Source organism: Argiope bruennichi, chromosome 10 (genome assembly GCF_947563725.1).
Source record: "Argiope bruennichi chromosome 10, qqArgBrue1.1, whole genome shotgun sequence".
In the NCBI taxonomy this organism is placed as follows: Eukaryota; Metazoa; Arthropoda; class Arachnida; order Araneae; family Araneidae; genus Argiope; species Argiope bruennichi.
In genome coordinates, this window is record NC_079160.1 from 17,066,185 (window position 1) to 17,085,775 (window position 19,591).

At 24.5% G+C, this 19,591-nt stretch overlaps 1 protein-coding gene across 1 annotated transcript; it reads left to right on the top strand.

Annotated features, from left to right (window-relative positions):
* Positions 1 to 4,944: 4,944 nt before the first annotated feature.
* Positions 4,945 to 19,377, top strand: LOC129988285 (EGF domain-specific O-linked N-acetylglucosamine transferase-like). Its single transcript, XM_056096472.1, has 16 exons — positions 4,945 to 5,169; positions 5,259 to 5,433; positions 6,544 to 6,641; positions 6,756 to 6,864; positions 6,947 to 7,047; positions 8,152 to 8,256; positions 10,070 to 10,173; positions 12,567 to 12,670; positions 12,757 to 12,843; positions 13,912 to 13,983; positions 14,161 to 14,244; positions 15,408 to 15,476; positions 15,557 to 15,643; positions 15,956 to 16,047; positions 17,313 to 17,415; positions 18,925 to 19,377. Coding segments are annotated over exons 1-16 (1,575 nt in total). The 5' UTR covers positions 4,945 to 5,167; the 3' UTR covers positions 19,108 to 19,377.
* The last annotated feature ends 214 nt before the right edge of the window (positions 19,378 to 19,591 follow it).

Sequence of the window (19,591 nt, forward strand, 5' to 3'; positions counted from 1 at the left end):
CTTTCTAGAATTGATGCTTGGTATACAATCCATGCTTCTAGTACACAAAGTTTTTCTTTTGCATGAGAGCATTCAAATAATGCTTAGTTACATCTTATAGTGTCTCTAAACAAAAATAATCACCAGTATAAGGTATATTTCGTTTGCAAGAGTCTTTAAATAAAATTTTAAACTATCCCTACTGGCAAATCTTGAACTGCAAATCAAACACATTAAAGTTTCCATTTGTATAAATTCCTAAAGAATGTAATTTTAATTTTTTTCATCCAGTTTATTCTCTGATGTCCTCCAGCTGGTGTGGGTGCAAGTTTGGAGAGGAGAGTGCCAGCTCAGTTGTCGTCCTCGTCATCTGATTTTGGTTCAACATTACGAAGTCCATCCCAAAACAGCCCTAGTGTTGCTTTAAAACGAGACGTTAATAAAATTAAACTAAACTAAACTAAAGCCTCAGTCTTTGATTGAACAAGGCTATCTTTTGCATGAGTATGTAAATGTCGATTTAACCCTTTAAAGAGCCATTTTTTCTAGTCATATTATGTTTAAATATTTTTAGGATTGAAATTAGAATAAGAAAAGGGATTCATTTAGCTTATTAGATACATTTAATTTGATTAATTAATAATTAAGTAACAAATCAAGACACATTATTTTGTATGAGATAAAGAACTGAAGCATCGTTTCTGTTTTTCTAAAAAAAATTATCAGAACTTATGCCAACCTACATAATTTCATACAAAGATTGATAAATTTGGGGGGAAGCATACTTCCCACGGCCCTAGAAAGGGTTAAAGTGCATTTTTTTGGTAAATGCTTTTCCTCATGTGGTCTCTTCTGCTTCATTATGAACATGCGAGTTCATATTAATTCGCTCTCCTTGCTAAATGTCAAGCCACAAAGTCTACACTCGTGAGACTTTCTCTTAAATGAACATCTGAACATTTTATTGGTTTTTCCTTTTCTTTGCACATAGTTTCAGATGTTTCACAGATTTTTTTAAAATTCTTTTATTTAAGTGACTGGCAAATTCCATCGTTGAATCTCCGAATTCTGCGTGTTCCTTTCCAGGTTCGTAAGAACATTCGAGTGCTACCTAACTTTCTTCTTTCCTTATTCAGAATAAAAATTATTTAAATGAATAATACACGTATTTATATGAAAAACAAAATTCAACGTTCTCTTGTAACAAGCACAAATGTCTTAAACTTCGGTAATAGCTCAGATTTTTTTATATGAATAAATCAACTTAAGGACTTAATTAACTTATCAACTTAAGTTCTGTCACAATCAGTAAACTGCTACACAACTTTTATTCAATTTTGAATAAAAGATGCATTTTATGAATATATACATACAAAATTAATGTATTTACTGCATTCCTGTTTCAGTTAAAGTTCTTTACCATAAAAGTGATTAAATCTTCAACAATTAATCATGTTTTTTTATTATTTTCAACTAAATTGAAGAATATATTCAATTAATTTCTTATTGTAGCATTACTCAAAACAAAAGACTTTTTTTTTTTCAGTTTTCAATGCACCTAGTGTAGAGTAGAATAGTAGACATAGAATAGCACCTAGTAGAAAGTATTGTATTCTGTGAAAAATCAGACCTCGATATTTTAATGAATCCCCACATTTCAGACAACTCTCACTCAGAAAAATACATTTGTAGAATGCCTATGTGCAAACTTGTAAATTTTTTTCGTATTTTCAACGAAATCCATTAACAGAAACTCTGTCTCTCTTGCTGTCAGGTGAATTCAATAACTACAATTCGTAAAAAGCTTGATGCACTCAATTTGGTATATAGTTTTAAATTATAACATATACATACTTGTCATATGTGGAATCAAATCTGCCAAGGAATTATCCATTTTCCAAACTGTAATTTCCCATGCATGCAAACAAGCTAATTTATTCATCCCAACAATATTTAAGTGGAATTTGATGCACAATTTAAGTATAAAAAGCATTGGTATGTATCAAATTTTAAATCACATTTCTTAAGGATTGACTGTCGTGTGTACACCCGTCTGCATATAAATATGATAATTAAAAAGCGCAGTTTACTAGGTTGAATTAAATATATTCTCACTTTCAGTATACAGGGTGTCACAAAAACCTTGACCTCGGCCTTTATTCTTTAAATATTGATAGTAGACATATACTGTAAATTACAAAGTTGCTGAAAAAAATGTGTAAAATGTTATGAAATCGATTAAATTTTTCAGGGGATTAAACTTCAAAAATTATAAAATTTAAATTTTTATATAGATCCCGTACAAAAAAAATTCCCCTGAGTAAAATATCCTCTCTCCCCATCCTCTAATAATATCATGTACAAAATTTCAAAATTTTATCATGAAATTTCTCAAAGATATGTTAAAACAAAGTTGGAAAAGGATCAATCACAAATTAAAATGCAAATGTTTACATCTTCAGAGCAGATGACGCGACGCAGGAATGCATTATAAGAAAATTAAATATGTTTCATATCTTTAGTTTTAAATACAAATTTAAAAATCTATGCTTCCTGAAAAATACTTTAAATTTTTATATCATGAATTACAGAATATAACTTAAAAATAGTACAGTCAGCGAACTTGTAAAAAATCTTATGTAATCTTTCCTTATACAATCTTTCCTTTATGTAATCTCTCCTTTAAGTTATGTAATCTTTGCTTTAAGTTATGTAATCTTTGCTTTAAGTTATTGTTCAACAAATTTTTAAGACCTTTGAACAAATAAATGGTAAAATTATTATTTATTTATTCAATAATTACTTTCTTTGTTAATTTGCGTACGACTCCTAAAACACGAACATCCGACATGATTTTTTTTCTCTTTGCGGCCTCATATACAGGCATCGGAAAGTGGTTTAAGTCAGCATTTATGTAGTTTCATATCTTTGAGACTTTTTGTGATAAAATGCTGAAATTTAGTACATGATCTTATTAAAGGATGTGGCACCTTTTTCTCACTGGGAACTTTTTTATACGTGGTCCGTATAAAAATTTAAAATTTGTATTTTTTAAAGTTTAATCCTCTGAAAACTTTTCATAGCAATTTCCACTTTTTTTTACACAACTTTGTAATTTACCGTATGTCTACGATCAATATTACAGGAATAAAAGCCGCGGTCAAGGTTTTTGTGAAACCCTGCATAAAGCGCCGATGAGTGTCAAATTTATAATTTAATATGTCCAAAGATTGACCATGCGTTGCGAGTATATTATTGCAAAATGCAATAATTTAAAAATAAGCTAAATCTGTTGCCTGATATTATTATTTCATTTTAACTGTATGTCAAATGTTCGTTTTAGTTATTCAATGACCATTTGATTAACTAAATAAAAAAAAATATTAGGGTTTTTTTTTTCTTGCCAGATAGTTTATTGCATGCGAGTACATCTCGGGGAGACGATCCACACTTGTTTATGTAAGTTTTTCGATAGCCAATTTTTAGATTCAGTCATATTTTCAGTTTTAAGAAAACATATGGAAACAAATTAGTAATAACATTTACTTTTAATCTCAAAAAAAAAAAAAAAAATTATGTGCAGATAAATTTGGCACAAATTTTCATATTTTTTGAAAAAAAATTCTTTATTTTTAAAGTAATGTAAAAACCAATTTATGAATTAAATTTAATTAAAACATAAGATTATTAACAAATAAAATTATTTATTAACGGTCTTTTAAAAATAATGAGATACGTTCCATTATTGCTCACATTATTCAAACCAAAAAAGACCCCCAAGATCGATTCTGTATTATTAATTAAAATTTTACTTTGCCTTTCCTTGTAATTAGTTTAAAATTTAAAAAAATGAACACTTACACTAATTTTGAAATTAAAGCCAAAATCTGAGCATAAACATGACTTCTAATTTCTTAATATTAGTGGAAATGTGTCACAAATATTTTCTGTTGTTTTGTAAATCAATTAAATTCATGCATTTTCTCAAATAATAAATTAAACTTGAAGAAAATTTTGAAAAATCAGAGAAAAATTAGAGTTAGTATTTCAATAAAAACGAGAATTAAGTGGGTGAAGAATTTTAATGAGCTAATTAATACTTATTTGACTTTACTTATATTTAAAATTTATTATTATGAATTATTTCAAAGCTGAATTAAAGAAATTCTGTCTGCCATCCCTGTCAGGTTTATCTCGTCCACCCATCAGTAAACCTCTGTCGCCGCCTATGTAAAATAAAACCTAAAGAACTCTTTAGTTGCCATCAATAGAAAGCATTATGGCAAGCCATTAGTTGTCAAAATTCAATGTAAACATGGCTTGACACATACACATTTAGCTGTTTTGTCACAAATAAAAATCTAAATCTCCATTATCAATCAATGATATGTAACAGCTCTTCAATTTAGGATTTCAAGTACTATTAATGAATAGACTTTAGCTTTTAACAAATTTACAAACCATTTTCATTTTCATTAAAATTAAGTAGAAACTTTAATTTAGTGAATAAAGCTGGCTTTATTTCAAGTGCATATTAAATTTTAATATTTCTAAAAGCAAATATTTCAGCTACAAAAATATGCAGTATAAAGAAAATATCTCTGCCGAGTATTCAAAATACCATTGCAAATTATAATCAACCCTATTTTTTGCTAAACGTAAAATAATCAGAAGAGGAGAAGGGGCAGTAAAAAGCTTGAAAGACAGTGAAATTTGTTTCCTGGTTCTGGTCACCGATAGTATTATCGTACTGTACTACTTTTCTTTTCCCAAGAAAATGTTTCAGAAACGAAAAAAAGTATGAAAAACTTCACGAGAAAGAATTTTCTTCAGCTTATCAACGAAATCTCTTGATCTAGAGACATTTTTCATTCAATACTTTCTTTTGTTGTTGTTGTTGTTTTTCAGTAAAGCGGTTATTAAACTTTAGCTCTAACTGTAGCTGTATCTACCTACAGTATCCGGTTGTCAATGTCAACAACCGGTAAACAGGAACTATTTATTACATTTACTATTTTATTTGTTTACCTGAATGAACAACTATTTAAATTTGACATGTGACTTATCTTCCTTCGTTGAATATTTTACATTTTCTGTAATGATTCAATTGAACAAGGCGGTATGTTTTAATGCGTAGTTAAATAATTAGAAATTCTTTTATGTTTTTATTCGCTAATTTGGATTCAAAATGTAAGTTTATTTTTCTTCTATTTTATTTTGTCAATATGAAAAATTTCTAGAAGAGAACGTTTAATAGTTGTATCTTTCGTTTCTTTTAGGAACTTTCTTTTATACTCCATATTATGCATTTTTTGTATCACCTACCTTGTAATAGGATCATCAGAAGATGAAATATTTCACACAAATTTACCTCCAGAACATATGGCATATTATTTTGCAAGTCATCCTATAGAATCTGAAGCTTGTAGGATTTCTAAGAATTGTCCATATAAGGTATTAGATAATTTATTCCAATTTGAAACTACTTTAAAATCAAGCTTAATATCTGCATAAATATTAGTCATTTTACTATGACTTTAAATATTTCATTCATATTTTTATTACTTTTGTGTTTCGTTTAGATCTTCAAACAGGTTTAATTTTAAGAAGTAAAGAGAAAAAAAAGGGTATTTATTTATTTATTAACGGTGAAAAGACCAAAACTCATCAAATATAATACCAAAACCAAATTGGCATTACAGCCCTATGAACATGCTTCTAATTTGAGAGAAGAAAACAAGCATCTGTTTATATTAAAAATATCAAAACTGTTGATGTTATAGAGGGGAGAAGGAGGTCTCAGAATTATTGCTAAATTGCCAATCCTTCATGATTAATTAATAAGAACCCAAAAATGTACTCTTTTGTAATGACATGTTATTTCCTTCATGTAATTTCAAGAACGTTTAAAAGATAAAAAAAACATTTAATATAATATTCAATTTATGTTGATGGATACAAACATAAATTGAATATTACTGTATAAATGAACAAAAACTTTTGCTAAAAGTGTAATTTCAGTTTAACAAAATCAAGATTAGATTATACATACTTTATTTGAAGCATCTTTTATAGTAATACTCTGCCTGTAAAATGTAATGCCAATTGCATTTACAACTATTAGAATTATATTTAATAGTTGTAAGTGTGAAAAATTCTAATTTTACATCTGTAGATATTATTACCCTTTTTTTTCTATATCTTTATTTTAATATACTAATAATTGAATTTTATTTAAAGATTTCTCTGCAATTAATATTGATCTCCAAACATAGTATGCTTCAAATATAATATAAGGTCTTTAATGTCACACTTTTTTTTAAAAAATCATTAACAGTAGTTAATATAAAATTGAAGATTTAAAGTGAAATTCACATTCAAAAAAGTATTTTGAATAGAATTCGCTCATCATAGTTACTGTTTAAAATACTGTTACTGTTTATAGTTTAAAAATATACAATTACAATGAAAACATATATATTATAATTTTTATAGGCTGAGCTCTTTTTCATTTAAAACCATATGTATTTTTAAAGAATTTTCTTTCTTATTTTTATGATATAGAGCTTACTAGATCTCAAGAAATGTTGGGGATATGAAAAAGATTGTACACCTGATCTTAGATATTCCGCACCAACATGCAATAAAAGTAGTAGAGGATGGTATGAGTTATTAAAAAAAAAATATTATGCTTATAACTTTATTGTTTTGGTTTTTTTATTTATCAATTATTTTGAAATTTTTACAATTTATATTTTACCATTTTGATTATCTAGGGCCAAATCTAAAGCTGAGCAAATCGAAACATTCTTTAAACAAGGAGATTTTGGTTATATTAGAGAACGAATGGATGAATTAACACAAATATGTACTCCTAAACAGAAGGTAAGTCATAAAGTGTTATTTTTTGGTTTATTTCATATTTAATAAAGAGAGATTTATTTATTTGTTTATTTATTCATTTTAGAATGGCAGTTCTCTGGAATGTACAAAGTTTATGAGATTTTGTCGAGGCAAAAACATTATGTTTGATTTTAAGACACTTTTAAATTTGCCTGAACCAATGAGGTATGCTTATTTGTAATATATAAGATTGTAGCAATTTTATTTGCATTTTGATATTTAAACATTAAATTTTTAAGCAATTGTTAGCTTTAGCTTTTCTGTGGTTAAAATGAGCTTCTCTATGGTTAATTGACACATAATATTCATTCTCTATGAACAATTAAAATCTATATTGCTACTTTTATTATCTTTAACAGTTTAATATTTAATATTAATTATTTAACAGTAATTCACTTAATATTAATACATTACAACACAATTGCTATAATTATTACCTTTAATGAGTATCACCTGTTTTATTATTCATAAAATGTAGTACTTATTAAAAGTTTTTTTGTTTATTGTACAATTAATAAATAAAGTTTTAAAAATTAAAAGATCAGACCTTATATTCTTAAATTTTCAAGCAAAATACAAATACATATTCAAGCAAGTTATCTGATGTAGAAATTAATAATTACATTCTATAAAAGACTCGGATTTTTTTTTGTTGAATCTCAAAATCTTGTCCTTGGCTTTAAAGGGAAATAAATGTAATAATTTCAATTTCAATCACCATCCTGAAAGTAACTATTTATCATTCATGCATGATCATTCAAAGTTTGCCCCCCCCCTTTTTTTTTTTTTTTTTTCTGAATTGCACAGGCTTTTTTTTTCCACAATAACTCTTCACACAGGTCAAACTTTAATAAGTTGCTTCTGAAAGTTCTCTTCTAAAGCTATAAAGCAAAATAATTTCACATGATTTCTGTCTCTTGACTTTTTGCTGTTCTATTCAGTTTATGACACTTTTTGACCATGATTTGAACAAAGTTATCTTCATAATGAATAAAAATTGATATTTTCTGCTACATCATGAACAATTAAAGCTATATCTTTAAAGAATTCTACAGTTGCTTTTCTTTTACCAAGAAAATATGTTTGCTTTTCATACATATATAAATGAATTGTTATTCTTTGTTTATATTCATTTGAGACTGAGAGAATGTTGTAAAAAACCATGAGATTCAGATTCGAATTTATGTATTATGTATTTTAACTTTTAAAAGTTTATTTTTTTTCTTTTGTAACTCTTGCTGAAAATCAAATAAAATCTTTCATGTTTAGGTACCGTGATGATGTAATAAGAGAAGGACAAGTTGGTGGATATTGTAAAGTAAAGAAGAAGACTCTTAAGGAACATGGTCAACACAAAAGCCCTTTACAATCTTGGTGAGATAAATAGAACAATAGATTCTTTTACATTATGAAAATTTTACTTGGAATGTTACTTATAATTTTAAAGAAGCTTTTCTATTTGATTGTAAGGATATAAAAGTTTTAATATAATATTACTGGTTAGAAAGACAAATACATAATAGAATTTCTTAAAGTATATGGCTATTTGCTGATAGATTATATTGAACTTGAGTTTAAGCATTGACCTCTTAAAAAATGCTTATTCAATTATAAAAATTTCAAAATTGTCTAGCCATATTAATATAAATAAATAACAATTATTTAAAATTGTACCATTGGAAGGATATTTAAATAATAATAAGGCTATTGCATCTCTATCATCTTAAAATTTGAAAAAGTATTCTCCAATATACTCATATATTTTTTTCTGAGATAAGTAACCATGAGGTGAAATTTAAGTAATGAAGAAAACAAACAAAAATAATAATTTTAAAAAAATGTGGAAAATACACTTGGGAGTTTGGCAATTAGAAGATATTCAGGAATCTTTTAGAATGAATTCTTTTACATGGAATCCATGGAGAGTTCATTATTTTAATTTCTAATATCTCTGCCAATTTAACAGATAACACTTTGAATGAAAAATTTTTGCTTTGTTTTTATTGCAGTATAACATAAATTTTTCTAACAGAACTTTTTTGTTAATCTGTTTTATTTTTTTTTGAGTTATTTTTGTAATTTACTCATTTTGATGATAAGGTCACCTGTCTCAATAAATTCAGCATAATCACTTTACTATAGGTACAAATTACTTCCTGACTATATAAGATGCTATTCTGAATTCAAATTTCTTAAAAGGTATCTACTAATCACCCTGTATATATATATATATATATATATATATATATATATATATATATATATATATATATATATATATATATATATATATATATATATATTGTGATGTTAAATTATGTCATATTTTCCAAATACTAAGAGTAGTACTGAGCTTACAAGAAGAATGAACAATATGGTCTGCATTATATGTTTTTACAAATAAAATAAATACCTTTCATTTTGCAAAAGTTAAAAAAATCATCTGAAATTTTTAAGATATTTTTAAATTTTGTTATAATTTAGAGTATTTTTAAGTTAATTCTCCAAGTTATTTCAAAGAAAGTTATCATTCTTGAAAGATTGCAAAGTAAATTCTTCATTCTTTTTTATGCATGCTTCAATTATTTTAACTTGTTAGACAGCAACCTTCCTATTATCTTTTAATAGAAATTGATTTTGCTGAAGAAAATTATTTAATTTTCTATGTTGTATGTTATTTGCAGAAAATAATGCAGTAAATGTAGTTTTTTTTACTGAAGTATTTTTATTTCTTCATATGATGTTTTTCATCTGTATTGTTTGATATTATTTTTAATATTGTTTGATGTATTTATCTCCTTTTCTGAATTAGATAAAGCATTTACAATATAAAAAAAAATTGCCGTTATACTTTTGTATCATTAAAAATTATAACAGAATGTTGATTCAGTCATAAACATTTTTTTATTTTTATATATACATTTCTTTTTATACTTTAAAGTAATAAGATTAATGATATTACTAAATTAAAAAAAATATTTCATACATTAAAATAGACCTAATTTATTTTCTGTAGTTAAATAAGGAGCTTAAAATTTAATATGATGTCGCTAATGTAGATATTTGATTGAAATATAAATTATTATAACCAACAACTTGAAAAAATGATACACTTTTATAAACCTTATGATACAAATTTCCTTGTTTTTTAATTTTTATTTTAACAAAAATATCACATCTTATGTAGGTATGCTGAATTTGAACATCTAACAGAACTTCCCAAGCCCATTGGTGACGAGACTTGTGATTTAGTTATTAGTGAGCCTACATTCATCATGAAACTTGATGCTAGTAATTATTTTTCTTTTTCCTTAGTGAACATTTCTTGAATTTCAAAATGCTTTGGAAACATTTTACATTGTTTTTAATATCTTGTTAGAATGTGTATCCAATAATTCTATGTTTGTTTATTGTTGCTTTAAACTAAGCATAAAATATTTAATGCACATAGCTAGCTAAAAGAATTCTGAGAAAAAATCAAAATTATACATAATTAACTAATATGGTTAATGAATTATTCTCATCCATTCATAGGAGAAGTCCTTTAATAATTATCTTAAACAAATTTTCATTCCCCAAACTTTCTTTTTCCCTTCCATATGTTCTATATGCTTTTCTTTATGACTCCTTTGTTGTTTTAATAAAACTTAACTTTATTTGGAGAATAAAATATAGTTAAATCAATTCTTTGAGGTAATTTATATATTTTAGTTATATTGAAAATCTGTTGGTAGATTCCTTCAATGTTTTAAAGACTCCTTATTTTGATCTTGTTTTTAAAGGCTTTTCAATATATACACACAGAATGTCCCAAAAATAAAGGAAGCATTTATTTTCTTAAATAAAAAATTTCAATTACAGTTTTTTTAATTATTTTTTTTTATTATTTTTTTTAATTGTAAATAAATTATATGTTTTCAGTCATCTATAAACCTCATTTTTCTATCTGTAAAATATGTTAGGATGTTAAAAGACAGATATATTTATATAAATCATTTTTTCATACTTCAGATTGGGTGAATTTCTCATCATATTTTTTCAGTGATATTATATATATATATCTCAAAAGGTTATTAAAAAGAAAGTATTTGCATTATGATGCATTTATTAACTTGCTTTAAATTTTATAAAATGGTAAAATAATGAAAGTTTTTAAAAGGCTTAATCGAAATGTACTTTTTCAACACTTAAACAAAGTTGCATTCTTCTAAGAATGCATGCATACACACAATCTTGTTCATTGCTTTTTGTATCAAGAATGCTACTTAATCCTGCATCTTAGTATCTAATGCATGCTATACTCAGAATAAGTCAGAAACCCAATGTGTAAAATTACTGGCTGGTTCAGTAGCGATATTGATTTTATTTAATTTTACTTAAATTGCTTAAGCTTAACTTCATGTTTACAGTTCTGTCAAAGTGTCACACATTAAAATTATAGCTGATTTAATAGTCATATGTATTCTGTTAATTGTATACATGAGCGCCTCGTAATGGAGTCCTGTCTCAAGTCATCATAGCACTATTAGAAACATAATTGTTCTTTTCATCTTTATTGTAACTTTGCATTTTTGTGTAACTTTGCATTTTTGCAGAAATTAAACAGAATCCTTATTTTTTTAGCTTTTAACAGTGGAAGAAAATCAGGAAATTAAATATTTAATGAAACAATAAAGATAGTTTCAGCTTAATTTTTAATTCATTAGTAATTTTTTCTAATGAATTTTTTTTTAAATTTCTCCCAGAAGACATTTTTACCATCTAAGGCATATATGTGTCCCATTTGATTGCTTCGATAAGTTCTTTGGCCTGTAGAGTGCCAATACACACACACATTCATTTGTATTACTAATAAAAATATGTATCATAATATTTTTTATGACATAACACTGTGTGTTTTCATTCCAATTTATTTCTGTTGTGAGATTTATAATGATGTTGTGCCTTTTATAATCTTGCATGCACATGTGAAATTCCTCAAAGGTGAATTGTATTTTCTTAGAACAAATTATAAACATAAATTTTGTACTTTGATTTACAAAGTAAAACATTCTTTATGTTGGATTGCATCAGTAAATAGACAAAAAAAAAAAGAATATTTATGTTTTTTTTTTCATTGTTAACAATCTTCTGTATTATCACATTCATAAATTAATGTTATGAGGAAAAAAAATCCCATAATGTATTATTATATTAAATAGACTTCTTCTTGATAATACTGTATACACCATATTTCAGCCAGTTTTGAAATATCATCTATGCATAATTAAGTGTAAAAACAATTTTATATAATAATACAAGAATAGCAGTTTTGTTTCGATGTAAACTTCTTTCAATAAAATTGTTCATGTTGCTTTGGATGTTTTAAATTTTCAGCAATTATAAATCCAATACTTAAAAACAGAATTTTATCTATAGAAGATAATTAAGAAAAGTTGGGTAGTGATAGAAAATTTATTAAATCTATTTGTTAAAACTAAAAATATTATTTTGCAAAAAATGATGAAAATAAAAGTATTTCATCTTTAAATGTTAAAGTTATATAAAATTAGCTATATTACTTTAAACCACTTTTACTAGATTATGTCAATATACTGTTTACTTCCTAAAATTAGTTCATTTTTGCTATTGAATGAAATACTTCTTTTATATATTTATGATATTATTAATTTTCTTTATTCTAGCTGTAAATATGTACCACCATTTTTGTGATTTCTTAAACTTATATGCAACTTTACATTTGAATCAGACATTTTCTACAAATATCCACATTTTAATTTGGGATACAGTAAGTATAATTTTTACAATTTTATTATTTAGTTGCTTCTAAATAAAAAATCCTGAACTTTTATATTCATTATTTTAACTTTATAGATACCATATTTCAGTAATTTTGAAATTGTATGGAAAGCATTTACTCAGCACCCTTTAATGAATCTTGGGAGCTTTAAAGGCAAAAAAGTATGTGTTTTTGAATATTAAATATTTATTAATGTACTATGTATAACATTTTATGTTGAATATATCAGTATAATGCCATGGTTCATATTCTTTTTATATATTCAAATTACACACACACGCACACATGCACGCACACTGTTTATTATGTAATTTTAAAAAATTTAATATAAAAGCACATTTGTTAAGATTTCAAAAAATTATAAATTATATTTTTTAGGTTATGTTTTGGGGTCTTTTTTGTTTTGTCATTACTAGTGTTGGTATTTAATAATCAGACATTTTTTAAATTTTACAAATGTAGCTAAGAAAAGGCTATTTCTTTATTTGCTTGATTTGTTTTTCATTTGATATCTAAAAGTCTATTATTCTGTCCTCTTTTATATGCATGACTATGGGAAATAATGTCACATAATACTTTCCTGATACCTTGGACAATTGAGTGATTGATAAAAGCATATTTGATGAGTAGCATCATATTCTTATACTTGCAATGAAGTTTCCATTTAAAATTTAAACTATTTACTCAAATATCTCTGAATCTAAAGTTCTGGGGTTTTTTTTTTTTTTTCACCCTTTATTATAAAATAACATTCAATCATACTTTATCAGAATTAGTTTACATGTCATAATTGGTGAGCCAAAACAGATGATTTTCTTGCTAATTTTATTCTTATTTAATGAATAGCACACCAATTCAGTGGAGCAGAAATTGATTGCCATATAAACATATAAATATTTTAAATATATTTTGAATTAGAAATTCTTTTTCAATCTGTAAAAGCATCTTTTTTTTTTCTATATTTACTAGATTCGGATGTAAAATCAATTTGTTTTGGAATATTATATCTAATTTATTTTAAAATTATTACTTTCATTTTCATGGACATGGCACATTCAATTACAATTCTTTACAACTTAAATAATATATCATGAAATAAATAAAAATTTAATTTTTACCAATATTAGCTTTTTTATTACTAATTAGCTTTAAAATTAGTGTTCTTACAAGTTAGTTCTTGTGTAAAAAGACTTTTTGCTACCAAATTATATGATTAAATTTTATTTTAGGTGTGTTTCAAGGATGCAGTGTTTCCTTTGTTACCTAGAATGATCTTTGGAATGTACTATAATATGCCTTTGGTAAATAAATTAATTTTTCTATTTCTCTGAAATTTATAAAACTCAATTCTTGTATTAATGATATTAAAATAATTAAAAAAATATTTATAAAGATTCATTTTAAAGTTATTTTAATTTCTGGATTGCTCATGTTCAGTGTAGCAATGAAACAGTTCTAATCTATTATATATTGTTTAGATTCCTGGATGTCAAGGTAGTGGCCTTTTCCAAGCTTTTACTGAGCATCTTAAGTACAGATTAAATATTAAAGATAACTACCAGGTAGATATATCATATTTTATTTTATAATATTACTTTCAGATTTTTTTGTTTAGAGAAAAACTAAGAATATTTTGTATGACAATTTATTGCTCATAAAATAGAATATATTAAATTATGGTAGAATATATTGTATTGTAGTTTACAATTTATTTATCAATGAATCATCTTTCATTTTATGAAGAAAAAATTTAAATTCCTTCTTTGTTTGACTACTTTTAAATTAACTTACTTACTTTACAATCATTGGACTTCTTGATTTTAAAATTTGTGAGAATTAAATAATTTTGATAAAAGTTTAACATCTTTTAAATTAGTATTAAAAAAATATTGTGATTATTGGTGTTTATTTTTTAAAAAAGTGAATTTTGTAAATTTTGTTCAGCTAAAAATTTATAAAAAAAAATATTTAAAAAAATAAAACTCGGTAATTTTGGTCTAAATTATCATCACATTGAGTATTCTTTTAAGATTTTATTATATTTCATTACAGAATACTGAGAGCATGCATTTACAACAGATTAATAACTATTTTTAAAAAAAGATTAGAAAAGAAATTTCAATAACTGACATTTCATTGTTATTGCTTTCCATAAAAACGTAAAAAATTCGATTGAGTGATAATTTTGTGACCTATGATGGGAAAAGTAAAAGGCACATTAAATAATAGCCAAATGATTTCATTACAGAGGTATCTTTGTGCTTAAAAGCATATAAGAACTGAGCATCAGATTTTAGGAATTTTTGTCGTCAAATTTCTTATAAAATTTGAATAAACAGGTATGTTTCATGATCAAATCACATAATGATATAATCACCCTATGGTTTGCAAATGTTAAAATATTTTTCTTGGCTCTTTGCTTAGCATTGTCTATTAATCTTGACTATCTATTTTAAATAGAAGTCTGGCTGTCGATTTAATCTTGATGTGATATTCAAACTTTTTTTATAAATATATAATTATAATGATTTTGATAAAAACATTTTTGGAAATTGATGTAGGAAAACACAAATAATTATCTGTTTATGAAATCATAATTTTTAATTTTGATCTTCTGTCATATTTATTTGTTTTTATTAAATATCCATCTATTTATCATTTTTATCACACTCTCATGATATTGATAATAATATTGATAGTGCTACTTTTCTTTCTTAAATAAAAGGGCTCAAATGTGAGAATTACATTGATATCAAGAAGTACACAATATCGTCGTATTCTTAATGAAGATGAGGTAATTTCATATTAAATTATATTTTATCAATTTTCAAACTAGCTTTCATGAAACAAATAATTGCATAATTGTATTTTCAGCTTGTTTCTGCATTGAAAACCATCCCAGATGTTGTTGTAAAAAAAGTTAATTTTAATCGGCAAATGGCATTTGTGGACCAGATGGAAGTATGTAATAAATTATGTTGTCTATGCATATGCATATATACTTTCTTTAAAGCAATCATATTTTATGTGTAGAAAATGTTATAATGCATATTTAAATTGCTATTTTTCTTTATCATAACATAAAAGTAATTAAAATATAAGTTTGTCTTAATGTTATTTAAAGTTTCATATTGAAAAATTTTCTTGTTTTATTTACTGAATGCTTATTGCTCTTTTATTGTAATTATTGGAAACAGGTAACCAGATAATCATACATTGACTATATGATTGAATCTAACACTCTCATATCAATTAATTATTATTTCTTTTCAGATTAGCTATAATACTGATATTTTGATTGGTATTCATGGAGCAGGATTAACACATATGTTGTTTATGCCTGTATGGGGTGCAGTGTTTGAAATGTAAGTTTTACTGCAATTTAATTATTTATCAGTAGAAAATACAATTATCTTGGGATATTACAAATACTTGTTTGCTAAAAGTGCGTATTGCCTACCTGCATTAAAGTGCCTGCTAAATGCTTTTGTTGACATTATTCTTTTTCAGAATAGTATTCATTAAATAAGGGGGCTTTTTTTAAATATATCATAATCCATTTAATACAGATGTGTGCATTATTTTTTGAATTTTATTTTGAAAAAAAAAAAAAGAAATAGAATTAAAAGTATGTCTTTAGTTTTAAAGAGTAATTTTTTGTATTCACATGTTTTAAAAAATATTTCTAAAATATATGATTTAACAATTAGAGCATAACAATTAAACAATAAACAAATAAAGAAATACAATATTTTTCAATTAATGTAACCATTTTGTTTCTTTTTGTAGTTTACTGATTTGATTTCTATTTAATTAAGTTACAGAAATAAAAAAATAAAAACCTTTTTAAAAATAAGAAGTTATTTAAGGAAAGAGATAAAGAGAGAAAATGGATTATTGGAGATGGAGATTTTATTTCTTCTTCTTCTTCTTTTTTTTTTTTTTTTACCTTTAATAATATGGATTATTTATAAAAAGTATATCTTTTATATATGCTAGGTATTCATTGCAAATTTGTAATATGATTGTATAAATGAATTATTTATTTAAAAACAACACAGCAATAACTAATATTTAAACATAATGTAAATACTATTAATAACTAATGTTGAATAATTGATTAATAAGAGCTAGCATTCAAGTGAATTGAAAATGACTTTTCTTTTGCCATCAATAATAATTTTTTTATCTCCTTGAATTAATATAGAAATGAATTTCAGTTTAATTTAAAACTCAAATGAATAGGATATGCTCTTATATATGATTATATATATATTTATGTAAAGATTATATATTCATTGCTACATTTGAATATAGTATAAAGTTCATATTTTTTATAGTGTCTTACAATGATAAGCAAGAAATAACAATAATGTATCAGTGACTTTACAGAAAACAGTAATAAATATGTTTTAAAATTATGTATTTACAACTTATTTGAAAATTCTACTTAAAAATATTTTTAAAAGTTTTTTTTTTTTTTTCAAAATTTTGTTTTAATATGTATAAAAATTATTAAAAAAATATATTATATCAAATAACAACACTCAAAGTAGGAAATTCTTTTAGATAATAGTTTGATCTGCAGTTGAAGATTCTCTCTGTGCTTATCTGATTATTTATTTTTTAGATTTAACTGTGAAGATGAAAGTTGTTATGCTGATTTAGCTAGACTCAAAGGCCTTAAGTATTTCACTTGGGAAAAGTCTGATAAAATATTTCCAGAAGATGAGGTACTCTCTAATTTTATTACTCTCTGAATATAAATATGTGTCGATTTATGGTTTATATTACTATTTGGTAAAATAAATAAAAAAAAAATGCATCTGTATTAGAACTTTTGCATAGATAAGAATATCAAATTTGGAATCCACCTTTCTGCTATTAATCATCTATCAAATTTTATTCTAATTTCTATTAGGAAAAAAACTCTTTGTTTTAGAATATTTTTTTTCAAACCTCTAAACTTATGTAGTAATTTTTTATCACTTTATCAACAAATGAATGAATTCAATCATCTTTTAATTGATTTCAATCAATCATTTTGTATTTTAAAATATTTTTAAAAATTTCAAAATGCCATTGCATAAAATGCAATCTATTAAAATAGATAAAATGCTTCTTTTAATATATTACTCTAATTAGTACTCTACCCAATGTAATATTTGCAATCATTGTAGAAATATAATGAACTATAATCATTTCCTATTTTTTTAATAATGAGACTTGAATTAATTGACATATTTTTTGTTTATTTAATTTTTATTTATTACATGCATTTCTCTATGATTTTGTACAGTAATCATTGTTGTATTTACACTCATTATATTAAATTTATCTATATCATTATGTATAAAATATTTATAAGTTATATTTTATATTTTTTATGAGTTATTCTTTATCTCACTCATAAAAATGATGTATGTAAGCTTCTAATGTCTGAATTATATACAACTTTTCTTGTAGGTTTGAATAGTTTAATAAATTATGGAATTATTGTTTGTTTGTTCATATTATTGCTAAATTGAGTTTAAAATATAAGATAGAAAATTTATTCTATCATATAATTAAATTGAAAATACATATTTAAAGTTTCCAGCTATTTCTATTTTAGACCTGATTACCATGAATTACTTGTACTTGTTTACTGTTGAATTATTTTTGGAATCTGTCTTCTATTATTTTCTATTAATAAAATATTCAATTGTATATATTTTTAAGCACACTTACAAATATTTAAAAATATACATTTGCATTTATTATTGAATTTTCATTTCTCAACTCATTTCCTGCAATTAATTTTATTATTTTGATTTTTTTTTTTTTTGAAATTTTTTGAATGTTTTTGTTGTATTGTATGAAAACAGATTTGACAAATAAAGTCATTAAAAAAATAACTTCACAAATATGCTCTTGATATTTTTGAAAATAAGAGTTCAGAATTTACTTCTGTAAATTTCAAATTTGGAGTTAACGACTTTTTTATTTCAAATATTAGAAAAATATCTTTATATAGTTTCTTTGAATAACTTTAAATTGTGCATAATAAGTATTTATTATCATTTGTGTTGAAGTGCCAGAAATTATGTACTTTTGACATTGATAAGAAAATTTTGAGAAAGTGATGACTTGAAAATTATCTATCTTTAATTTTTTCTTATCCTTAAACCGCTTCATATAATATCTTAAATACTGTGGCGTTTTTGAAATTTTACTTATTTTAACATAAAATTTATTTTTAGGGGCATCATCCTACTTTAGGAGCTCATGCCAAGTTTACAAATTATGCATTTGACATTCCTGAATTTCTGAGAATTTTTAAGAAAGCTTTGGCTCATGTTCGTCAGTCTGGACCCTTTCAACAAAAATCTGATAGTTGCAAAGGATCCAAGTGCAATAATACTGTTGTACACAATGAACTTTAAATGATCTCACTATGCAAAGAATTTATCCTGGTTCAACACGGAATTTAACTTAAGAAGGAACTATTTTTAGATGTGCAAATTATTCTTGTATATAATTGAAATTTTATATATACTTCTGTTATGAGTTCTTAAAAGAGCTCTTATTGTTGAAAGTATTTATTTTCGAATATTTGGTTGATTTTAAAATTTTTAATTACTGAATGGACACATCCATTTTGAAAATTTAATACCTCATTATTTGGTTATGAAATAACTATTAAATTTTTCACTATCTGTATCAAATATTCCTATTCACACTCACATATATATATACATATAAACAAAAAAATTATGTAGACTTTTTAATGTTTTTTTGTAAATTTTTATTATTATACAGTAAAATTAGCATTTCATTTTTTTACTAACTCCTTTTTTATTCTTGTATTGTTTTAAAATCATGGAACTATCAGTAGCAATGTGTATTTATTATCTTATATTCTAGTCT

Bases quoted from the DNA above. Each gene is read 5' to 3' on its own strand.
- LOC129988285 (XM_056096472.1), top strand. The intron at 5,434-6,543 runs GTATTAGATAAT...TTTATGATATAG, and splicing joins CTAAGAATTGTCCATATAAG to AGCTTACTAGATCTCAAGAA. The intron at 14,245-15,407 runs GTAGATATATCA...CTTAAATAAAAG, and splicing joins ATATTAAAGATAACTACCAG to GGCTCAAATGTGAGAATTAC.